We start from the raw sequence: 25,156 nt of genomic DNA, 5'->3' as shown, positions 1-25,156 counted from the left end.
TTGTGTCTTGTTTCTGCCCTGTCAGTCTGATGTGTTTGAGGTTCTTCCGCCTTGGTGTGTGCAGTGGATCTTTTTTCACTGTGGGTCCTTCATTTTCTGTCATGTGCACATGCCGTGTCTTGGGAGACGGCAGCCCGTTTCCTCATGGGGTGGCTCCGGCTCGGGCTCTCACCAACAGTAGCTCAGGTTTCCTGGAGCTTCAACTCCTCTTTCATTGCTTTTCACATCCTCACCAGTCCTTGGTTTTGTTCATCTTTTTAATTTCAGCTGTCAGATGAATTACGTTAATAGTCTCGTGGTTTTAACTTACATTTACTTGATCATAAAGAGATCAAACACATATTCACATAGATGATGGCTATTTAGTCATCCAATGTAAGTGCCTAGTTAGTCTTTTAACCATTTTTTTCTGGATCACCTTTAAAAATATTTGTTGCCTTTTGATTTACAGGAGTTTTAAAATCTTCTAGATAAGGATTCTTTGTTGGTTGTGCTGCCGTCCTTCCCCACACATGCCTTGCCTCCTCTCACGCTGGGCGGCGTCTCCCGGTAAACAGAGATCCTTGGGTTGAATGGGAATCCTCTGGAGCTGGTGGGTACCCTGCTGCCATCTGGGTTTGAGTGTTGTCCTTAGAGATTAGGTGCCTTTCACACTCAGGAAGGACAGGGAAGGAGTCAGAAAGAGACTGCCTAGGCATGGGAAAAGTATTCACTTTCCAAGGTGAGCCTTCAAATTATCTTTCACAATTAACCTGCTCCCACACTGTGTGGACAAGGAGATGTGCTTCAGTTGAATGTAAAAAAATATTTATTTATGTGAGAGATGGAAGAGGAGAGAGAAAGAGAGAATGAGAATATGAGAATGAATCTTCTGGTTCACTCTTCAAATTCTCAGAATGGCCAGGGCTGGACTGGGAGTCAGAAACTCAATTCAGGTCTCCAACATGGTGGCAGGAACTGAATTACTTGAGCCATTACTACTGCTGTCTCTTGGGATCTGTATTAGCAGGAAGCTTGGAATCAGGGAGCTGGAGGCTGGAACTGAACCCAGGTACTTCGAAATAGGATGTGGATGTCTTGTTGCCAGGCTATATGCCCACTTGGAAGGGTGTGCTGTAAAACCACACTTGAACTTTCCGAAGCTTTCTCTGCTGTGTGCCTAGTTGGGGAGAGAGGGTGAGATGAGTGTACTAGGATTGCGTGTGTATGAGGGAGGAGAGAGAGCAGGGGTGTGAGAGAATGCACAGTGACATTTGGATTCAATAATTATCTGCATTTTACTTTGTGATGAGGAGCTTTTTCCAAACATTCCTTCCAGTTCTTGTCAATATAGTTGGCAACTTCCTTGAGTTCACTGTTACTTTATCAAGAGGAGAATTAATTACAATGACTTAATGTCTTAAAAGAAAAACAATCCAGAAGGGATCAGTGATATGAACTGCTGGATTGGAAAAGGCCCACGACTGGGAGGACTAGAGAAAGATGCTCGCTGTAATTGTTCAGTTCAGAACTGAAACTGAAGGGGACATCCTGGAAAGCTATAGAAAGCCTTTGTGTTCCCGAATGAGGTATTTGAGTTAATTCCTCAGGAGCGTAATGCAGGATGGATTAAAAATTTTCTCTTCTATTAGAAGAAAAAGGAGCACAGGTGACAACCTTTCCTTCCGTCCCCAGGTCCCTGTGGGTGGCAGAGAAAAGTGTCACAGAGCAGCGGGGTGCAAGGAAGCAGGCTCTCTTTGTACCAGAAGTCCAGAGATAGCTGTGTAAGATAAGAAACAGGGGATCCCAGTCAAAAACATACACAAGATCAAAAGTGTCTCTGGATGAGTTGAGGACTAGATCCACAGAGGTGCCCTCGTGAGTGGGCAACTGCATTTGGAGAAACCGGGGAACTCTGACCCCTTCCCCTGGTTCCCTCGTGCTAAGTCATGGTGGAGCAGATTTGAGCTGCAAGTGCCTTGTGTGTGGGCAACACCCCCAATGACTTTGACTTCTGAGCCCCAAAGTTACTGATATGCACTGTTCCCATGTGGCACATCCCACCTCTCCCTACAACCCCGGGGAGGCTACTGCTGTCATCAGAGACATGAGACACAAAAAATGGGCATCCCAACAGCAGCTCAGTGCATGAGAGAGTGTGACTTGGCACACAAAAAGGCCTTCCCCAAGAAAACACCCTTCCTGATGCAAACAGGATTGGATCTTGAAAAACATGTTGTGGCGACCCTCTGAGGGTTAAGAATAATTTGTGTCCTTGAAATTAGTACAGGTTGCTGGTTCAAGAGCCACACAGATCTTACATGGAGAGTGAAATGTTTAATTGATATTTTAAAAGATTTATCACTGAGATGAAAAAGCAGAATGCACACATGTGAAGAATAAATTAGCAAGCTAAATTTTCAGAATGCAGGACTCCAAGACAGAGATATAAAGAATGAAGCAAAGATTAAAAGGCATGGAGAGGCCGGTGCCGCAGCTCACTAGGCTAATCCTCCACCTAGTGGTGTCGGCACACCGGGTTCTAGTCCCGGTCGGGGCATCGGATTCTTTCCCGGTTGCCCCTCTTCCAGGCCAGCTCTCTGCTGTGGCCAGGGAGTGCAGTGGAGGATGGCCCAAGTGCTTGGGCCCTGCACCCCATGGGAGACCAGGGGAAGCACCTGGCTCCTGCCTTCGGATCAGTGCAGTGCACCAGCTGTGGTGGCCATTGGAGGGTGAACCAACGGCAAAAGGAATACCTTTCTCTCTGTGTCTCTCTCTCACTGTCCACTCTGCCTGTCAAAAAAAAAAAAGAAAAAAAAAAAAGGCATGGAGGATGGAGCTAGCACATTCAAAACTCACTTTCCAAGGACTCTGGAGCAGAGAAGAGAGAAAGTGTCTGGGGTGGAGGAGGTGGGAAGAGAGGGACGAATCAAAGAAATGATCAAGGAAAGGTAGGCGATGTTGGATTAGAAAGGGTCCATACCGTGTTGAAGGCAATCCTTGGACGTGAGTCAGATTGAGTGCACTGAGAGAAGGAGAAGGTCTGGAAGACTTCCGGGGGGAAACAGCATCCTATTTTGAGTTAGAGGTGTGAAGACTTAGGGGTCTTGAGGTAGGGGTGCAGCCCCCCTGTTGGCAGGAGCTGCGGGGGAGGTGGGTTGAATGTTGCAGCATAATCCATACTTCAGAAGCGTGTGTTCTCCCTCCTGCTGTTTGCCAGAGCAAACTCCTTTTGCTTGTAAGAGTTGTTTAATCATCCTCAGATTAATGGCTAAGATTTTCTAACATAGGTGTGTGATATTAATGCTATTCAAAGTGGGGTCTTTGGAATATTGTGCAGTCCTCGTTAGGAAGTTAACTTTGGAAGGACTCCACAGTCATCCACGTTGGGAGCCTTTTCCCCATCCTGAAGCCATGACCTTGTTTACCGCCCTGGCGGTCAGTGCTTGGACCGGTGGTTGAGATTGCCTTCCTAAGTCCAGGGCTTCCTGCGGAGTGGCTGATAAGTCTTCTCGTCTGGATGGCTCTGTTTGGGCTTGCTGCTCAGGTAACAGGGCTGCCCACTTTCCACCCTGAGCAAGGAGTGGTAACACCATTTACCCTGAGTCACCTCTTAAATGCTTAGGAAAGAACAGATGTGGGGTTGTAGCTCATATTAAGAGTGCATTTGCAAAGGCCTGCTTAACAGTCACTTAATCACCTTGCTTAACTGTTCCGGTCACAGGAGTACTCAGAAGGTGTGTGGGTTGATTATAGCCAGGGCACAGGAGCTCAGATTCCTTGCCTTGGGGCTCCATATGGCGAGAAGTCCTCGTCTTACCGATTAATCTTTATGTGGGGATTTTCCTTAATGAAGTGTCGTGTATCACTGAACAAATGGATGCCATATTTTTGTTATTTTCCCTTGTAACTCCCCATGCTTCTCTTGTGTCATTTTAGAGGCCAGAGCCCGCCGGTTGCTGAATTTAACTTACTCCTGAAAGCTCATGCTTTGGAAACCTATGGAGTGGATCCTCATCCATGTAAGGTAACTGTCCCCCATGCGGCCACCGCATAGTGGTCCTTGTAGCCCCGAGAATTCCTTGGTATGCAAACCCCAGACCCCTCTGGGAAGATGTCCACAGCCTGTCCACAGCCCTTCAGTGGAATTGGGCTGCACTCACATACGCTGGCAGTCGGTTGTCTCCATCGGTGATCTGGCAATCACCGGGTGATTGCATTCCCCTAAATTAGCATATATGGGTTCATTCTTGAAGTGTGTGGTTTTTACCCCTGAGGAGTGACAGGATCCTAATAGGTTTACTTTCAAGACTGTTGCCAGGGAGAATGCAGTCTTTAAAAGGGGACAGGGGTCTCCAGTTCCATCCATTTTGTTGTGGATGCCAGGGTTTCATTATTTTTTATGGCTAAAGAATATTCCATCATGTATGCATGTCACATTTTCTTTATCCAGCATCAGTTGATGGATATCTATGCTAAGTGACGTAAGCCAGGCTCAGGAAAACAAATATTACATATTTTCTCTGATTTGTGGCAGTTAATATAGAGAGTATAAGAATTGTATGCATGCCATTTCATGTGGTATGTGGTTACAAATACTGCTTCACTGAATCATACCACATACATGACAATATACCCATATTTCCCTGTGTTATGATCATTGTCACGAATCCCTTATTTTGTGATATTAATATCACTGTTTTAAAAAATATAGTATATTTGTGTGTATATGTCTATATATATAATGACTACATCTGAAGTGAATGGGGCAAAAGTTAAAAATTGTTAAATTTTAAAACAAAAGAATATAAAAAGGGAAGTGGAAGGAAGATTTCAAATTGCATTTTGGCATTAGGAGTCGTTGTGTTTTGTGTCTTGTTATTCCATTTACTGGTTTGCTTGCCAGAACCTCTCTCAGGGGTGAAACACAGACCTCACGTATCAGCATCTGCTGAGCCCCAGCCCACAGGGACTGAATCAGACTTCAGGGTCGCAGCTGGGGCGCCCACCTTGTTTATGCTGGTGGACACACTGCCCAGAAATGTTCTATGCAAGTGTTCTCTCTATATCTTCAGCTAACTGTGCATCAGCCAGACGTTAACCTTTATCCAGAACGAGGCATCTCTGTCAGCTAGGCTCTGGCAGAGGAGTGATTGAGCTATTCTGGATCATTTCTTTGCTCAGATCAGAGAAATGAGTAGTGGTTGGCCAAGGACTGTGACTCTCAGCTCAGGCTGCTCCCGAAAAATACCTGCTCCCCCGAGCACAGCCCAGCTCCAGTACGTCAGGACCTGAGTGGGGTGGAGACCAGGCTCCCAGGTGATGGCAGTGAGCAGCCACACAGGGCACCGCGTCACTTGTCCACAGTGACATTTGCCCACACAAGTGTTTGAGAATATTTGCCAGGTGCTCCTTTCCCTACTGATGTAATCAGCAGATTAGAATTGATCCAGAAAACTGAGCCTCTCGGTTTGTTTTGTTCAGTATTTGGAGGTTCACTTGGCTCTTGTTGTAGTTACTTCCTTTGTCTTCACTGAACTTATTCATGAGATGCTTCATCTTCCTCCTCTTGGGTGGAAGCAAAGGAGCTTTTCCTGGATGTTTCTATCCTGGAATTGCCAGACTCCTGTGTGGGCTGGACTCAAGTTCAGTGCAGTGCTGAGAACTTGTTTCATCGCATCAGCGAGTTAGTGGCCACCACGCACAGTTTGCTGCAGTGTAGAGCAGACCTGGTAAACACACAACCCAGCAAAGCTTGCTAGGAGACACAGTGTTTGAAAATGGCCTGTGCTGATCCAGGAGGCTCTTGGTCCATCCTCACAGGGAAAAGCTACATTTCCTGGACCTCACCCTGACTCTGGTAGTCCTGCTCTTAGAAATTCCATCCCAGGAACTTCGTTTACTGCTACAGTCATTAACTTGGAAATCACCCAGGTGACGATGACACCATTTACCACTGATTTGACTTTCTCAATCCCAACAGAGCTTTCTCTCTGTTTTGTCAGGATTCAACAGGCACAACAACTTTTTTGGGATTCACTGCAGCAGGCTTTGTGGTGTTCCAGGGAAATAAGAGAATCCATTTGATCAAATGGTGAGTCCTTCTTTGCAAAACTGGCTTGTTGTTATTCTTACTCTTCCTCTCTCCTTCTCTGACATTTTGGTGTTGTTGGCAGGGGCCATGATGGGCAGGGGGTGTTGTCAGGTAGAATGTCTTTGCTTGCTTTGGAACTTCATCTTAAAGGGACTTCCCATCTGAAAATGAAATGCAGTCTAGTTTGCCCTTGGTGGGGAATTGGAGTTTTCAAACTCAGGAGTGACCTTGGGAGACCCAGGCTCAGGGACTTGCTGTCAGAGAGAAGGCATTCAGTGTTTCTCACCAGTAGCTTCTACTGCTCTGGCCAGAGGAGACACAGCATGGGTCAGGATGGAGTAAAGGTGCTGCTCCTGTTTGAGTCTGTCTGTTGCTGTAACAGAGGGCCTGAGGCTGGGATATGTATAAAGAAGAGGAGCTTGTGTGGCTCATAAGAGGGGCTTGTGTAGCTGGTGAGGGCCCCCTGGCTGCGTCACAACGTGGCTGAGAAGCAGAAGGGGAAGTGGCCACGTGCAAGGAGCACCTGCTCAAGAGAGATGGCTAGAGTGAGGCTGGGGGGAGGCTCTTTAATAACCTACCCTGCGCCCGGCGCCATGGCTCACTTGGTTAATCCTCTGCCTGTGGTGCTGGCATCCCACATGGGTGCCGGGTTCTAGTCCCAGTTGCTCCTCTTCCAGTCCAGCTCTCTGCTGTGGCCCAGGAGGGCAGTGGAGGATGGCCCAAGTGCTTGGGTCCCTGCACCCACATGGGAGACCAGGAGGAAGCACCTGGCTCCTGGCTTCAGATCGGCGCAGCACTGGCCGTGGTGGCCATTTGGGGAGTGAACCAATGGAAGGAAGATCTTTCTCTCTGTCTCTCTCTCTCACTGTCTATAACTCTACCTGTCAAATAAATAAATAAATAAATAATAACCTACCCTTGAAGGAACTAACCCTCTCTGTAAGACCTAATCCACTAGGAGAGACCAACATTAATCCCTTCACAATGCACGCTCATGACCCATTCACTTCCTACTTGGCCCCACTTCAAGATTCCACCACATCTTAATAGCATTATACTGGGGACCAAGATTCTAGCACATGAGCCTGTGAGAGACAAACCACAGCCAAAACCATAGCTGTCCCCTTCAGCAACCCAGGTCCCGCCCCCTGAATCCCTTCAATCTACTCCCCTCCTCTCTTTTGTTGAGCCTGAGCTGCAGACTCACCCTCTGTTACCAAGTATATCAAACAGTAGAACATGCTTTTTGGCCAAAGAAAAATAATAACAGAACTGTATACTCACAGATAACAGGACTGTTTAACTCACAGAGTTTCCAACTCTGGGGCATTTTTATGGTCTGTTAACGTCTGATAACACCAAGAACTCAGATATCCATCTTCTTCTTTGCTATCCCAGGGTTGTCTCCATAGTCACACTCAAAAGATGGCCATGCATGTGACTCTAACCCTCCCATCTGGGCTGGTGGAATTAAGATCCATTCCCCTTGGGGCTAGGAATAGCATACTCTGTATGAACATGTGATCTCGATGAAGGATAAAGTCTAGGCTGTGTCGATAAAGAAGTGGAAGATGAGGGATGAGAAGATGGGACCAGGATACTTGTTCTGTTGAACCGAGGGGAAAAGTGGTTTTGGGAAAGGGTGAGGAGGACAGAAGTCATGTGCTCACTGCAATGTTGCGAAGGCTTCGTCTTGCTCGTGCTCACAGCCTGTCTCTGTTCTCCACGCCCTGGCTTGTGGCTTCACATCTTACCAGACTGTGGACTTAGGCTGAAGACCGAGGCCTGGGTCGCTGGGTCTGGAACATCTGATGGGCTGGAAATGCTCTCACACTTGTCTCACGCTCAGTTTTATGACCCTGTTAGTGTTAGGACTTTGTGTAGCTTCTTTATCAAGTCCGCTCCCTTTCTTGGTGCTCTGCTCTTAGCACAGCCTTCCATCCAAGCCTCTGTACCAGACTAGCATTCTCCAGACAATGTGCCTGCCGCTTCCGACACCTGCTGCTCTGTTTTATGATCAGCCCTCCCTCTCTAAGATCCCCTGCTTTCTTTGTCATTGTCTTGTGCTCAGGCTCTACTTTCAACCCTCTCGATGCTCCCTCTTTTCTCCCACACTTAACATTCTCAAAACTTATTTAATACATCTCTTAGCTCCTCTAAGTCTCGATGTATTCATCCATAAAATGGGAATTAGTTGTATCGAGCTGCTTTGAGGGAGGACCAAATGAAATGATGTTTGTGAGTGCTTTGTAAATCTGGTGTGGCTTGTGAACTGTAAAGTGTGACATGGTGATGTGATGTTATCTAGCTTCTAGTTTTTTCTCTGTATCTTGCAGAGATACTCCAATGTTAATAATCTTCAATCCATTTCCAGACAGCTTTCCTAGGGATTCACTGAAAGCACCTGTTATCTTTGGGAAATGTGGGAAATTTGGGAGCTTCCCTCATCCCAGCCTAGGACTGCAAAAGGCTTGGGTTTCTTAATAGCATGAGACCTAGAGAAGTTAGGTTAGAATCAGATGCGTTTCAAGTGCAGATTAATTGCAGGTGTCTCCCATCTTTGGGTTTCATTTCCTTCCCGAGTACATTGAAGAGTGAAGATGGATACTCAGTGGGTGGAAAAGAATTAGAAAGTCTGATGTGAGGCTGTGCATCATTTGTAACAATCTCAACCAACCACGTTCTTCTTACTTTGCAACATGGACTGGCCGGTTCATGTTTTTTGCTCCTTAATGTTCACAGATATTCTCAAGCTTCTTGGAAGGACGATGCAGCCTCACTGTACATACTGGAGTGAGTCTTTTTGAGCTGATTATGGTCCTCTCGGGGGAAGAAGATGCTGCATAATTTCACTGGGGCTTCTCATTGCTCATTAGCCCTTCACCGCTGAGCAGATGATATCTTCTTTCACTGCAGTGCCCCTGGGGTTTATGAGTCAGTCAGATTCCTGTGGGAAAGCCAGGTCCCTTGGTGAGCTGCCCTGTTTTCCCTTCTCACCCAGAAATTTTCTTTTCTTAGGCCAGATGTCTGTAAATTGAAGTTTGAAGGGAAGACGTTTTACGTGATTGGCACCCAGAAGGAGGTCAGAGCCTGCTTTTCTACACACCTGTTGTTGAGTGTGCGTGTTTGATTGTTGCGCATGGGAGGTATTCAGGAGGAATATGCCTTTGGTGATTTCAGAGTATGGGATGATAAAGAAAGCTATGCACTGAAAACATGCCAGAGGAAAGCAAATCATCACCATCACCGGGCTTCCACACGTAAGAATCAAGTCAGTGAGCACTGCTGACGGTATGTCTATGTGCAAAAAGTAGCCTGGAGAGACTTGAGAAGAGAATGGAAGCCCTCTCAGTCTCTTCTTGCTGAGATACAGATCCATGCAACAAATGAAGACTCTACCAGTGCTGGCTAAAATGTCCTAATAACCAGAGTCTCTAAGTCCTAAGAATCTTTAAAATAAAGGTGTTAGCAGGCAGAGGTTTGGGTTCACCAGGAAATGCATTTGGGGAGGGGCTGTTTTTTGAGCCTCAAGTTTGCAAATTTGTTTGACCCTAGCTTTCAGCTCAGCCATGCCTCAGCCAAGGCCAAAAATAATTGGCAAGCAACCAAATAGGTTTTTAGACCAAGCAAAAGCTGATAGGGAGGGAGGTGGGTGCCTGGGCTGTGGAGGAGTACTGTGAAGCTGCTTTGCTGTCTGCTTCCTGTGGGTTTTTTTTTTTTTTTTAATAAGAAACAGGGCTTAGCTGGGTGGGACATAGGAGAAGACCACTCCACAGCACTTTAGTGATGTTTTAAGTTGCTTTAAATCTGTCTGCCGGGAGGCAGGATCCAGACAGGTAAACCACCTGAAGGGAATCATGAGAAACAAACTATGTTTAACTTGCCCTTTCTTGTTTTGTTATTTTCATTAGAAAAAAGCCATGTTGGCATTTCACACTTCAACACCAGCTGCCTGCAAGCATCTCTGGAAGTGTGGGGTGGAGAACCAGGCGTTTTATAAGTAAGTAGCTGGTGTTCAGTTAATCATAGGTTTTCAAAGCACCCATGGAGCCGTTTGTGTTTTGTAAGCAGCTGCATTCCATTTCTTTCACTGTTTCTCTTATATTGAAGCAAATTATAAATTTGTGCATTGTTCGGGGTGATTCCCGATTATTGTTGGCCTTCGTCCTGAGCAATATGTTGCGTATTACTCATAGACTTGCTCTGGGCTATTTTTTTAAATTGTTATTTCTGTTAAGTGATGGCTGAGAACCTGTTTTTGATCATGTGTCTCTCAAAAGCAGACCTTGAGATCCAAGAAGCTTCTTTGGGATGTAGTTAGGGGACATTCTGTAGGAGTGTGGGAAAGCAAGGTGGGGAAGCAAGCCCTAATGGGCGTACTGTTGAGCCCTGTTGAGCCCTCTTGTGAGCGGCTGGGCTCAGCTGTGCAGAGGACTCCGGGAGACTGTACAGTATGCCTCAGAGTTCTGCTGGAGGGCAAAAAGGTTGGGACTGTTTATCTGCCAGCTGCCCATTCATGCTGGCTGGGGGAAGCACTGGGGCATAGATTCCAGCCCCCCTGATTCTGAAGGGTTCCAACAGTGTGAACCTCAGGGGTGGGTGCCTGCATTTCACTTGCTCCAGACTTCTCCAGGCTCAGGTCCTGGCCCCGCCTCCAGCTCCAGCTGGCTGGCACTGTTATTCTAATGGATGCAGCAGGCAGAGAAAAGCCCAGATCTGTTTCCTGGTTGGGGGTAGTTTGCTCTTTTCTGTTTCTACAGCACCTGCCAGGGGGCAGGGAGGTCCCAGGCAATCCCCAGTGTGCTCTGAAGATATGAATGTGCTGGGCATTTTCTGGGGCAACCCATCTGGTTTGAAAGCCCTGGTTCCGAGCTCTGCTGCCTGGGAACAGAGCCCAGAAACAGAATCTGGTTTTCCCATCTCCTTCAGGCCCCGGGGATCCCCAGCACAGCCTGAGTCACCACGTGCAAGCTTTCTTTATGCCGTGTGTGGTCTAGGTGCTGCCAGCCCAGAGCACTGAAGTGCATCATTTCTGTGTCACTGAGTACTTGATGGGTGGCAGGGGTGCAGCTCCCTGATGTCTTCATTCACTGAAACTTTATCTGACACCTACTGTATACTGTGCACCACCGTGCTAGGCATTGGAGACTTGGGGGAGGTCCCAACTGACCCTGTCTGTCCCCATTTAGTAGAGAATTGTGCGGGAATGAGAGTGGCAGTTCCATTGGGAACTTGCTGTGCTAGAGGAACCCAGACCAGCTCCCTCCCCCACCCAGTGCCTCGTGCGCTTTAATGAGCACATGAGGATCTTGTTAAAATGTGGATTCTAAGTCAGTGGGTCTGGGGTGGCTGTGAGATCCCACAGTTCTAAACAGCTCCAAGGGACGAAGCTGTGCTATGGGTCTGCAGTGCATACTGTGAGTGATAACGCTCTACTCCCATGGTTCTCAACCCGGACTGCACTGGGACCATCTGTGGGAGCTTTAAGTGCCATGGCTATAGGTCTTTAAGGATCTCACCCCAGAATGAATGAAATCAGAATCACCACAGCTTGCCCACAAATATTCATAGTAGCATCATTCATTGCAGTCAGAATGTAGAAAGAGCACCAATGTCATCAGCTGATGAATGTATAAACAAAACGTGGTATATCCATGCTACGGAGTACTATTCAGCTGTCAAAAGGAATGAAATCCTGGTAGATGCTACAACATGGATGACCCCTGAGAACACTGTACTAAGGGAAAGAGGCCTCTTGCAAAATGCTCCTTTTGATTCCATTCATAGTGTGTTCCAGGGATAGGAACTGTGTGATTCCATTGGTATGGAGTGTCCAGAATAGGCAAATACAGAGATCAAGTGTAGGTTGCCTAGGGCTGGGGTTGGGGTGGGGTCAGGAAATGAAAATGTTTCAGATTTAGATAGTGGGGATTAATTCTTTAAAATATTTTTTAAAAAACTTTGTGAATTATACTAATATTATAATTATACCATAATTACATACTATACTATATATAAACAATATACTATATATACTATATACTATGCTATATATATAAGTATATACTAATATATAAGTATATACTATACTATACTACAATATACTATGCTATATACAAGTATATACTATATTATACATACTATACTATATATATAAGTATATACTATAATTATACCATAATTACACTATTATAGTCATCGTACAGTGGGTTAAGCTGTCACATAGAACACCTGGATTCTCTTTCAGAGTGCCTGGTTTGAGTCCTAGCTGCTTCGTGCTTCTGATCTGGCTACCTGCTAATGTGCCTGGAAAGCTCAAGTACTTGGGTTTTTGCTACCCATGTGGGAGACCCAGATGGAGTTCCTGGCTCCTGGCTTTGGCCTGGACTACCCCCAGCTGTTATGGGCCTTTGGGGATGGAATCCCTCTGTCTCTCTCTCTCTTGCTGTCTTTCTTTCCTGCTCCTCTGCCTCTCCTTCTCCCTCTCCATAGTTCTGCCTTTCAAATGAATCGTTTTTTAAAAAGCTGCTGAAGTGTACAATCTAAAAATCTAAAAATGGGTGAAGTGTTTGGTAGGTGAATTATCTCTCAATGAAACTGTTATTTTAAGAATTTCAAAGCTTGGATGAAACATCTAAGTGTTCTCAATGATAATGGTTTCCCAGGTATTACTATGTGCAGCTGAGGCTTCATAATATTGTTCTAATTCAGGGAGTCTCCAAATTCTCCAGGGAATTTACTGGAAATGCAGATTCTTGGGCTGTACCCCAGAGTTACTGAATTAGAAGCTTGCATTTGAAAAGCCTTCTCAGGGGTGGCCATTTGGTGCAGCAGGTAAGATGCCACGTGGTATCCTGTGTTCCTTTCAAAGTGTTTGGCTCCCAGCTCTGCCTCTGATTCCAGCGTCCTGCTAATGCTCACCGTGGAAAGCAGCAGGTGATGGCTCAAGTACTTGGGTCCCTGCCACCCCACATGGGAAATCTGAATTGAATTCCTGGCTCTTGGTTTCAGCTTGGCCTGGCCCTGGCTGTTGTGGACATTTAGGGGGTGAACCAGCAGGTGAAAAATCCCACCCCTTCTTTTCACATATAAACATATATTTTAAAAAATCCTTCCAGATGGTTCTGATGCTTACTTCAGTTGAGAGCCCCTATGGCTAAAGCAGTATTTCAAAATGAGGCATCAGACTGTCTTGGGTTTGCAGTCTGGTTCCTATGGCTTCTGTCATGGAGCTGTGAGTGAATGATTTGACCCTTCTTTGCTTCACTTTCCTTACTCTTGATTGTTCCAGAAGCTCTAAGCCCAGGTTTCAGTGGGCAATTGTGCTGTTCTTTCAGGAGGTGGCCCTTGTAGTACCACCCGGTGTTCCCAGATCCCTGGGGTGGCAGGTACCAGAGAAGTGGGAGGCTGGGGCAACGGGAGGTGTGTGTGTGCTCCTGCAGGGCCTCTCTGGATTTCTCTGGGAGCCCACATGTTTGAGCCTTGATGCTTCTGGTGAGGAGCTGGAGGTAGAAGTGGAGAGAGGGCAGGTGAGGAAGGTGATAAGGCTGGGAGAAAGTGAGTGCTCCTCTAACCAGGTCATGAATTCATAGCTTTCCATGGGAAGAAGACTCTTCCATGGGCTCACTGTTTTATTTACTTGAAAGACAGGATGAGAATGAGAGATAGTGCTGTTCATCTGATAGCTCACTCAAATGCCCACAACAGCTAGGGCTGGACCAAGCCAAAACTGGGAGCCAGGAACACAATCTGGGGTCTCCCACGTGGGTGAAAGGGACCCAAGTATTTGGTGCATCACCTACTGCTCCCCAGGGTGCACATTAGTAGAGAGCTAGAATCAGTAGCAAAGCTAAGACTCAAACTCAGGCACTTTGATAGGGGATTGCCGACATCTGAACAATGTCTTAACTATTGCACCACACACTGGGGCCAACAGCCCTGCCAAAGAGATAAGGAGGGGATAACATGATTACTTTCCTTGGTTCCTGTGGATAAGATGCCAAAACCTACAGCACTCCAGAGCAAGGGGCAGATGGGCCCTTGAGAGGTCGGTCCTCATGGAAGGAGGGGGCGATGCACCTGGGACCACCTTAGGGGGCTCACTGGGACTTTTCATCCTCTCAACTAGGTGTGATCCGGAAGGAAGCTCTGTCCTACAGGCTGCACTGCCCATCACAGGTGTCAGGAGCTGCTAAGATGTGGATCTCCTGATCTGTCCTCAGGGGTTCCATGCATCTTCTCTGGGCCCTGCCATGGCAGGAATCCACTCCCACCTCCAGCCTGCAACCCCTCCCCTGCCCATATCATCTGCTAATCGCTGTAGCCAGGGCCCAGGGACACACAGGGTAGGGTGGGGAGGAGGGGGCTCCTTTGCAAAAATAGTATCACTGTTGTTTTCCATTGTTCTGTGAGCAATGGCAAAATCCTTACCCAGGACAAGCTGAGGTCAGGCCCTGCAAAAGTGGACTCTGGCCGTCTCTCTGGGTTTGCTGTGCATCTGTACATGGACTTTTCCTTCTTTGTAAAAATCTGTGTGGCAGCTTTGATAACAATAGCTGTATGGGGAAGTACCCTTATATCTTTGTTCCCCAGCACTCAGACTGAGTGCTGTGTGCCTGCCTGGCACATCCACCACCACCCACTGCTGGCCCCTGGGAACATCTGCCCACTGCTGGATCTCGGCTCTGAGGTCCTTTCCTCAAGGCACCGTCCCTGGCTGGCACTCCATCTCTCCCTTCCCTTCCTGTTTGCATGTTTTATGTGGTCGCTGGATGAATAGCCGACTCCCCTCTATTGTGCTAGGAATACAGATGCCATGTGTCTTCCCTGGTCTTAGGGGTAAGTGCAGAGCAGCTGTGGCACCTGCTTAATAATGGCAGAGTAAAGCCTCAGGGAGAGGAGTGGGGCTCTCAACCTGAGACTTCTAGAAGCCTTGCTTGGGGTGTGTCTTGGCTCAGAATTTTCTGGAATGTAATGGTTGTATGTGTTTGTGCTTTAAATTATTGTCAGTATCAGTATTTTAAGTGATCCTGAACTCTGGGAGACCTGTTCTTTCCAAGTTGTTGGATTTAAGGTGGCCGACTGCAAAGAGGCACCCTCAGCAGTCGCAGTAAACGGAATGCCCCCTGTGTGGTCTCTGGGCAGCCTCGTTCTAGAGTGTTTTCCAGAGTATTGTTGCTTTGTTCTTATTTATGGGTAGGGCTCGCAGGTGCTAAATCCGTACTTGGCTGGGCTTCTTGTCCCTCGTGTATCTTAGTCATCTACCACTGTGGATTCTTTAGAGGGCACTGGGTCATATTGACACAGCAGCCAGTGGCCATCGCTGTGTTGACACAGGCCTTGGAGTCCTCTGCCTGGCTGATGCACAGGGAGTTCTTTGTAATGCACTGGGAGACATGTGCAGCCCTGAAGCTGTTTCCTGTGGCAGTGTTGATACAGGCCACAAAGTACCCTTGTCCTAAAACTCCATCCTCCCCAACACTACCAAGTAGACGCTGGGGAGGAATCTCTTCAGATCACCCACATTGCCCAATACTCTTGCCATAACCAGAAAAGGATATGAAGCCAAAGGCATGGGTTATGACCAGCCTTTAAGGAGAACAGAAGAAAATAGTGCAGAAAATGCTGGGTTGCAGTGCTTCCATAGTGAAGGTTCACTGTTCTTCTGTGAAACTTCTATTTTGGTTCCTGTGTGTGGGCCAAGCTGAGTGGCAATAGACCATGTATTTCTATCTTACGGTCAAGCTGTCTGATGACCAAAGCCCTATAGAATGTTTTTGTTGGATTTTCCAATGTCGTTACCGCTTCTGCTCTTTTTCTTAAAGGTATGCAAAATCCAGTCAGATCAAGACTGTATCCAGCAGCAAGATATTTTTTAAAGGAAGTAGATTTCGATATAGGTGGGTACCAGTGGTTCCATTGTGGTGATGGGGTTGGGGTGAGGGTGTCCATTTTTGCTGGAAAAATTTGCTTGTAGCCAGCGCCATGACTCAATAGGCTAATCGTCCGCCTGCGGTGCTGGCACACCTGGTTCTAGTCCTGGTCGGGGCACTGGATTCTGTCCCCATTGCTCCTCTTCCAGTCTGGCTGTCTGCTGTGGCCCGGGAGTGCAGTGGAGGATGGCCCAAGTCCTTGGGCTCTGTACCCGCATGGGAGACCAGGGGAAGCACCTGGCTCTTGGCTTTGGATCAGCGCAGTGCGCTGACCGCAGCACGCCGGACGCAGCGGCCATTGGAGGGTGAACCAACGGAAAAGGAAGACCTTTCTCTCTCTCTCTCTCTCTCTCACTGTTCACTCAGCCTGTCAAAATGAAATAAAATTTGCTTGTAAATAAATGTACTTTTGGGGGACCAGTGTTATGGCACAGTGGCAAGCTGCCACTTGCAACATCAGCATCCCATATCTGAGTGCCAGTTTCAATTCTGGCTGCTCTGCTTCTGACCCAGCTTCCTGCCAATGCGTCTGGGAAGGCAGGGCCCCTACCACGAGAGTCTTTGTAAGACTAGATGAGAGACCTAGATGGAGTTTCAGGCTCCTGGCTTCAGCCTGACCCAGACCTGACTGTTGGAGTTATTTGGGGAGTGAACCAATGGATGGAAAATATCTCTGTTTGTTACTCTGCCTTTCAAATACATAAGTCTTTTTAGAAAATAAGTGCACTATTCACTCTTGGGTTAGTCTCCTGTTTCTACCCTGTGTTTTGTTTTTGTTTTTTATGCTCACAGGGCTCACTCAATTCCCTAGGAACTTCCCCTCATGGAAAACAGGTGGATTCCTAGAGCTGTGTCAAGTGTGAAGTTAAAAAATAGATACATGCATGATATACATACCCCTTCTGCTTTGAGCATGGACATTGTGTTTCTGGGTTTTTTGTTTTTGCAGTGGTAAAGTTGCCAAAGAAGTAGTAGAGGCGAGCTCCAAAATCCAGAGGGAGCCTCCCGAGGTGCACAGGTGAGTGTGGCAGCCACCTTGAGCTTCCGCAGTGGACACAGGGATTTAAAAGTGGCTTTTCCAAATCCGCTGGGATAGTTCTGGGCATAGAACACCCAGTGTTAGGACACTCTCCTCCCTGGGGCTCTCCCCCAGACAGATTTGGATGGGCCAGGGTATGAGTGCAGCCCGGCTCCAGTTTCAGTTACTTGCAGTATTGGTCAGGTCTAGAGGGTCCCATGCAGGATGTGTGCCATCTCCTGGCCAAAGTCCACTGGCCTGCCCTCTTCGAACTGCTCTCTGTCCCTGCCTCTGTCTGTCAGATGTGACCAGTTCTCGTCAGTCTGACTTCCAGGCTGTTTCGCAAGAGGCTTGCCTGTCACTGGACCCTTTATATGCAGGGACGAGGGGCTGGGTTGTCATGAGTTCAAGGAGACACATCTTCATTAAGGAGAGCCTCTGTGGAGGTGCTTAGGAATCAGACAGTCTCTTGGTCGTGCTGGACACTGAAGCCGCGTGTTCTCGCCATGACGGCTCCCCCCTTCGGAGGTGGGATCATCGTAAGCCAGGTTCTCTAGGGAGTTTCCCATGTACTAGATGGGCCTGTCCTTCCCTCCCCATCTTCGAAGCCGCAGGTGTCTCTTTCGTGCTCAGATTGGTGCCTCTCCACCTTGTCCCTCAGAACTGTTGGGCAGAATGAAGCTAGGTGAGCCTGGTGAGGGCACTGGGGTGCCCCTTCTCTGCCTCATGACTGGGGGAGAGTGGTGCAGGATCACAGCTGGTGGAGACACCAAGCAGAAGTGTAGTCAGGCATCCGGTGGGGAACGGTCAGGTGCACGGCTGCAAACACAGCGTGTCCTGCTTTGAACAGCAGAAGACGGCTGCAGGACAAGGGGAGCTGGAGTACGGTGGTTGTGTGGGGGAGGGGGTGGGGGGGATGGCGAGGCTCTCAGGGCGATATCCAAAGGTTTTACAGCCTGCCCATGGAGGAGAAGAATCTTTTCCTATTGTGGTCATTTGGTGCCATAGAAATGAGAAAGAGGAAGTGATAAAAAGAATCGTTTCGACTTTTTCAGAACCTTTGAGCTGGAAATGGCCTCAGAGCTGACCCAGTGCGCTGCTTCTGCTGTATACACGAGTGCAGGGATGCAGCAATGGTCTTGCATTTTTGGAGGGGCAGATCCAAGCCTGCCATGCCTGTGTCTTGCGTCTGGGTCCTGAGCACTTTTTCTGCAGTGCTTCCCACCCTGAAGGCCTCTGGCATTGTCCTAGGAGCTGGTAGCAGAGGCAGCGCTACCCCAAGAGGCTCTGCTTGGGTTTTATTCCCTAAGCTTGGAGCTGAGTGTTTTATTTTAAAAGAAAGAAAGGAAGAAGGAATACTTGATGCTGGGGGGTGCTCCCTTGATGGGACACAAAGCAGGAGAGTGTTTTTTACACTTGATCTTAGCCAAAAGGCCGAGAAGCGATGAGAGCGTTTTTTAATAATAGACTTTCAGAGATACAGGTTCCAAAAGCAAGAGACTTTCTGAGCAATGTACTGTGGGTGGTTAATGAGATCAAAGACTCATTCCCACCCCCCCCCCCCCGATACTTCTCTTATAAATTGAGGTCCCTTGACTTAGTATTTCTTAAACGGAACCTACACAAGGACCTTGTTAAAATCAAACTCTGATTCCAGAGCGTCACTTGGTGCCCCCGAGTGTGTGCATGTCTGAGGAGCTCCAGGTGATGGCCATGTGGCTGGTCCATGGACCACACTTCAACCTCTCGGGCTCTCGGTGGCACTGGGGCAGGGGGTTGCGTGAAGGGAGCAGGTGAGCCAGAGTGGAAAGTGATTCCTGGAGGTGACTGGATCGCCAGAGGGGCGGGAGATGGACTTATGCTGAACTGTCAGTCAATTGATGGTTTCCTTTTTCTGGAATCTTCTAAAATCCGCCAAGATATTCCTGCAAACAAGGACCCAGAGGCTGCTGAGACCTGGTTTGCATGCCCTCTCCCTGTCCTCCACCACACCCGACTGTGTGCGTGTGAAAGACTGTTGGGTTCACATCCTCAGCCCTCTCTGTGCTCCTTGCTTCCTTGGCAGCATCTGCCACGTTTCTGACACACCAGGCAGATGCTGGTTAGTGCACTGCTATAAAGCAAGCTCTGGGAGGCAAGAGCTCTGTCTGGCTTGGTCGCTCCATGTCCCTCAGCACCTAACACAGCGCTTGGTACCTAGTACAAGTCAGTGCGCGTTTGTTGAATGAATACATGGACTAGGAGTGTGCGTTGACAGCAGTACCTCCGTCATGATCTTAGATCAGGGGTCTGTCCATGTGCTGTCCCGGGGACCTGCACCTCCCAAAAGGTAGCACTGTGGTCAGAGCGACACCTCCATACAGTTGTGTTCAGTGAGATAGACACAGGTGGACTGGGAACACTGGATTTTTCTTTTTCTTCAAAAAGAGGAGCAGAAGCTACCCTGATGTTAGCTCCCTGAGTTTTTTTTTTCTTAAGATTTATTTATTGGAGCTGGCACTGTGACATAGTATGTTAAGCCTCAACCTGCAGTGCTGGCATCCCGTATGGGTGCCAGTTCAAGTCCTGGCTGCTTTACTTCCAATCCAGCTCTCTACTGTGGCCTGGAAAAGCAGTAGAAGATGGCCCAAGTGCTTCAGCCCCTGCACCGATTTGGGGGACCTGGAAGAAGCTCCTGGCTCCTGACTTCAGATTGGCTCAGCTCCAGCCATTGGGGAGTGAGCCAGCAGATGGAAGACCTCTCTCTCCCTCTCCCTCTCCCTCTCCCCCTCCCTCTCCCCCTCTCCCCCTCTCCCCCTCCCTCTCCCTCTCCCTCTCCCTCTCCCCCTCCCTCTCCCCCTCTCCCCCTCTCCCCCTCTCTCTCTCCCCCTTTCCCTCTCCCTCTCTCTCTCCCTCTCCCCCTCCCTCTCCCCCTCTCCCCCTCTCCCCCTCTCTCTCTCCCCCTCTCCCTCTCCCTCTCCCTCTCTCCCTCTCTCCCTCTCTCCCTCTCTCCCTGTCTCCCTCTCTCCCTCTCTCCCTCTCTCCCTCTCTCCCTCTCTGTAACTCTGCCTCTCAAATAGATACTCATGTGGGTAGCATGGACCCAAGCACTTGGGCCATCTTCTACTGCTTTTCCTAGGCAGCTGGATTGGAAGTGGAACAGCCAGAACATGAACTAGTGCCCATTTGGGATGCTGGCATTCCAGATGCTGGCTTTACCCACTTGCCACAGTGCAGTCCCCAACTCACTTATTGTTAATGGTGACAGAATACCCAAGCCAAGCCTTCCTGGGCTGGCTCCTGGGTAAGAGTAACCCTCTGATCCCAGAGACCAGGGGAGCAGAGGGCTGCAGCTTGCTGAGTCCAGTGCTGGCCGTGTGAGCTCCTTGGGAGTAGCAATCACTCCAGGGGACACCCAGAGGCAGCATTTGTTCCTGAAACAAGGACCTGCCTGGGAGGAGTAAATGGGTTCTTGGCTGTGTCACTTACCAGCTGTGTGGCCCTGGGTAAATCACTTAACTTTTCATGTTCTCAGTTTATTCATTATAAAATGAGATACTTGGTGTAACTTTACTTACCTTCTAGGTTTTGAAATAGAAATTAAAAGTAGCATGCTCTAAGAATTACCAAGTGTCATAAAAATGCGAAATGGTAACATTATTGCTGATATCTCTCATCCAAAAATGAGATGGAGTTTTAGAGGCTCGACAACAGGCCAGCACCACTTCCGTCTGTCCCCAGGAGTGGTGCAGGGACTCCGGGCTTCATGTTAGTCACTATTTTATGCCCCCTTTTTCAGTCCTGCATCTGCCAATATAAGCATCTTTAACCCAGTTACAGAACATAACCTCAGTTTTGTAAACGTGGCATTTTCTTGTCTGTCTTATGTAACAGCCTGTAGAGAAAAGCCAAGAGTGTACCCAACATAATTTGGTCTTAGAAGCCACTTTCAGTGCTCAGAGGAAGTCTTTCACCCCAGTAGAATTCCCAAGGGCAGTTTCTCTTGGAAACGTTCTATGCTGGGGTACGTGTGTGAGTGGGCAGGCAAGTGGGCATGTTTGCAGTCAGCAGGTAGGTGGCTCCTGAGAGTGGAGAAACATGGCTTGGATGGAAACCCCACTGGGGAAGACTGGGCGTTGGAAGTGGTGTCCTTAGAGATTCAAGTGGAAGTCAGTTGGGACTGTTACTGATTTGATTATTAATAATCCGAAACATTAATAAGCCTTGTGGGTTCTTGCCACGAATTCAGAGAATTCTGAATACTGGCACAAATGAATCAGGCAGTATGTTAAGTTTTAAGCTTTTTATTCAGTGAAAGAAGTGCAGAGGGGAGTGAGGGCCCTATCTAAAAGAGAAAGTGGAAATCTGGATTCATACTGAGCACCAGGAGCCAGCCACATGGAGGAGCATGCAGGCCGGAAAGCGTGGGGTAGGTGGCCCTGAGGCCACGCTCCCCAAAGACGCGGGGAAAGCAGGGGGCTCCAGGGCAGAGAGGGAGAATAAGGACAAAGGGAAAAAGGGCCGGGCTGGCTGTGTTTCAGGCCTTTAATCCACTCCCAAAGGGGAGTGTTTGATTAGTCCGATTGGCAGGTGGGTGCACAGATGTGGCCTGGTAGGGGCAGGAGATCACACAGTGGGCATGGTGAAGGCCTGATCTTCCAGCTCACACACCTAATCAATTTTATCCTCTATGCCTGCCTACATCAGGGCCACAACACACTTCAGAGGCAGTTACAGAGAGAGAGAGAGAGAGAGAGAGAGAGAGAGAGAGAGAGAGAGAGCTCTAACTCCATGATAATGTCAAGTAGCCATAAGCAGCATGACCTCAGGGGTAGTGAACAGAGTCCCTTTGGACCTGCAGGCTGAGTTGTGCAGAAAGACAGTGTGCAGCGTAGCTGAAGGACTGGACCAGAGTCCTGAGTCTGCCCACAGCAAGTGTCTTTAGTCAAGTTACATAACTGCCCTGGGTCTCTGTCGCCTACCTTATAGGCTCACTGAGAATAAAAGGTGACATACAGTACCTACAAAGCTGCTTCCAGATAATCATGGAAAAATGGAATCGAAGGGAGTTTGCATTTTCCATGAAATTTTTGAAGACCCCTCAGATAAGCCACTTTGTAAACCAAAAGAAGGGCCATTCAAATTCTGGTGTGTTAGCCTCAGAGCACCTGTGCTTGCTTAGAGGCAGCCTGGGTCAGTGCAGGGGGCGATTCATGTAAAGGGGAATGATCTTCAGCCTGAAGGATTTGGTAAGGCTGAGGACTCCAGGGTCAAGGCTCTTGCAGATTCAGTGTCAGGGCCACTTTCTCCTAGTTGGTGCATTCCTACTGTCTTCACGTGACCTCTGTTCTGGCACAGTAACCCCATTTGTGAGCAAGGGACCCTCAGGGAGCCTTTCTTCAGGTCTTGTCTCCTCATCAGGTCTCCTCACACCCTTGCCAGGGGGAAGCTGCCCAGCCCCCTTTGCCCAGTCCTGCTGCTCCATTGCAGTAGGGGTCCATGGCCACAGACAGAGCCTTATAGGAGCTGCCTAGGATCCAGCCAGGTGACTCCCACAGTGATAAGACTCCAACAGAAATGTGAGTTCCCCAATAAGCACAAGACCCAGCTAAGCCCAAAGGTAGTGGCTCCAAGGAGGGATTTCCCTAGGACACTGAGAATCCAGAGCTCCGAGCCCTCGTGTTGGATACTATAATAGCTTGGGTGGAAAGAATAAGCCAAATAAGAATAGAAAAAAAAAAAAAAAAAAAAAACCGAACCTCAGGCCTCCCAGCTTCCCTATTGGATGCTTGTGTCCCCCCACCCCCGAATTCATTTGTTGAATTCTCCAAAATGTAATTCTCCAAGATGATGATACAAGAGGTGTTCCCCCTGAGGCAGCACTACAAAAGGGCTTGCTAGCCTCCAACAGATAATCTCAAGGAGACACTGGCACACACTCACCTTGCCATCTACTGCCTGTCACAGCCACTGAGACAGCTGCATGCTGTTTTCTAAAGGAGAAACCGGCCTGGGTTCTGTGGCTGGCTGATGGGAATACTGAGCCCGGGATGTCTGCAAAGTGGAGAGAGCTCATTGCTGAGAGCTGCTGAGCTATCCACAAGGGCTTTTTGGTGGTTGTGTGGTTACTCTGGGCCACGTGCTCGGCTTCCCTTTCTGTGTCTCTGGTTCAGTGACAGCTGACTCCAACGTCCTATTGTTTCCTGTGTCTTTTGATACACTCTTGCTATCACCTAGCATGCCCAGGTCTGATGGCGTGTGGAGAGGTAGATTTTCTTTCGCTGGGTTGTGCTAGAACATGGGACTGGTTCATTTGCAGTGGATGGATCCAGAGGGCTGTGCACCCTGGGTGTCCTGTCATTTTTGCCTCTGACTTAATCCAGTCTGTGTGTCTACTAGCTGGGGTGGCCCCCTGAGGTGAAGGGGCCAGTGTACAAATGGGCACTCACCCCTCTGGCCTTGTGTCTGTTTTCAGAACCAACATCACGCAAAGCCGCAGCTCCCACTCCCTGAACAAACAGCTCATCATTAACATGGAGCCCCTGCAGCCCCTGCTTCCTTGCTCCAGGGAGCGGGAGGAGGAGCTTCCTCTGGGAGAGGGTAAGTCAGCTACTCCGTTCCTCAGGCCGGCGCTGCAGGCTGGCCCTGGAGGAACGAGGGAGGCACCAAGTCTTTGTGTGTTGGGTAGTGGGTTGGGGCAGGGGCTGGGAGTGGATCACAAGCTATGCTTTTAGTAAATAAGAATTTTGCACCTGGAAGGCTGTGTTATCTTGGGGGTCCCGTCAGTTTCTCCTGGAGAGCGTTCGCTGGTACAAAGTATTTCTAAAACTACTTGTGGAAGCAGTAATGGTCTCAGATCCACAGTGTCCAGTGTGGTAACTGTATAGCCATGTGTGGATATTTACAACTGTGCTTAAATTCATTAAAATTACAACTTCTCGCTTGCCCTACCCAGATTTGCAATGCAGCCAGGCTGGGCACTGAGATGGGGAACACTCCATCCTCACAGTGAGGCCTATTGGAGGGCACTATTTTTCCAATCAAATCACAATGAAATTGTGATTGTAAAGGATTCTCCACAAGTATTTCTGCCCTGGTCATCCCTTTTCTGCCTCAGCATTTCCCTGGCCTCTTATTTCCTTTTCCATGGGTACTTTGAGGTTTGGATGCAAGCTAAAATACGTAGTGCTCCCTTCAACCCAAACTTTGTCACATATTTTTAAATGATAGTGCCTGCATTTCCTGAGTTCTTTGCTTGTTTTTACGGACTTTGCTTACTTCAGGGAAGAATCTACATCAGTGCCTGCTTGCAGACACCCTGTGAGGCAGAATCGCACCCATTAATTTTGAAGTAAACACAAAGGCACACAAAGGAAAGTTACTGGGACCCTGAATCTGAACAACATGCTTTGCCTTAACTTTTTGTGATTTTGGCTTCATCTTTGGAAATCAGCCTCTCCTCGAATGTTCCCCTTCTCACCTCCAGTATCCAAACAAGAATTCCTCCCACGGAGAAAACTCCTCAGTGTGTCCTGGGATACGGATGCCCTGAGGGAGGCAACAGCATCCGGTTCACATCAAAGTGCGGGAGTTTTAGAAAATCTGTTGCTACTGCTTTGAAGGGGAACTGAGAATTGGGTGCCCAGAATTCCCTGGACAGAGGGAAAGTGTGTGAAATGTGGAAGATGGGGTCTCACTGTCTTTGAAACCCACACCTGGACCACGAGACATGATGATGATGATGAGAGAGTGGAACCTCCTATGCAAGATCCATGCCCAACTAATATTCTCAGCCTGTGGGCTCTGGATCCACGTTGCTTGGCTATGTTTTTCGGCAGATTTTGTGTGTGTGAGTGTGTGTGTGTGTGTTTTGCAAATGAAAGAAAAGAAAAGAAGCTTTCATTTCTGGCCACTGATGAGTTTCTGGGCCTTCTCTTGCGTCCCTGGAATATTTCTTTGAATGAACATTTCTGTATAAAGGTCATGGCTATTCTAGATTGACTGAAGGAGAACAGGAGGCAGTAAGGGGAAATCCGTACCTGGAATTGTTTCTGTGCCTTGTTTGCAAAGATGGAAGCCTAGGTGGGGATACAATTTGGAAACCAGATTGGTTGAATGCTTATCATGGGAAATATGGGAATTCAGCCCATGGCT

The 25,156-nt window shown here is 48.2% G+C and overlaps 1 protein-coding gene across 6 annotated transcripts in view; it reads left to right on the top strand.

Moving 5' to 3' along the window:
- Positions 1-25,156, top strand: part of FRMD3 (FERM domain containing 3) — a 284,761-nt gene that overhangs the window by 225,339 nt on the left and 34,266 nt on the right. For 5 of the 6 annotated variants that reach the window (XM_070048853.1, XM_008274897.4, XM_070048872.1 and 2 more), the window contains 7 exons: positions 3,919-4,006; positions 5,985-6,073; positions 9,092-9,155; positions 9,985-10,073; positions 15,898-15,972; positions 16,955-17,023; positions 23,478-23,602. In XM_070048853.1, coding sequence (XP_069904954.1) covers positions 3,919-4,006; positions 5,985-6,073; positions 9,092-9,155; positions 9,985-10,073; positions 15,898-15,972; positions 16,955-17,023; positions 23,478-23,602 — 599 coding nt within the window. Of the gene's footprint in view, positions 1-3,918; positions 4,007-5,984; positions 6,074-9,091; positions 9,192-9,984; positions 10,074-15,897; positions 15,973-16,954; positions 17,024-23,477; positions 23,603-25,156 lie in introns of all 6 variants that reach the window. The other variant, XM_051833763.2, reaches the window with a different exon arrangement.

This window comes from Oryctolagus cuniculus, chromosome 1, assembly GCF_964237555.1.
Source record: "Oryctolagus cuniculus chromosome 1, mOryCun1.1, whole genome shotgun sequence".
In the NCBI taxonomy this organism is placed as follows: domain Eukaryota; kingdom Metazoa; phylum Chordata; class Mammalia; order Lagomorpha; family Leporidae; genus Oryctolagus; species Oryctolagus cuniculus.
Note: the sequence above shows the minus strand (reverse complement) of the source record. Positions and strands in the feature narration are given on the sequence as shown.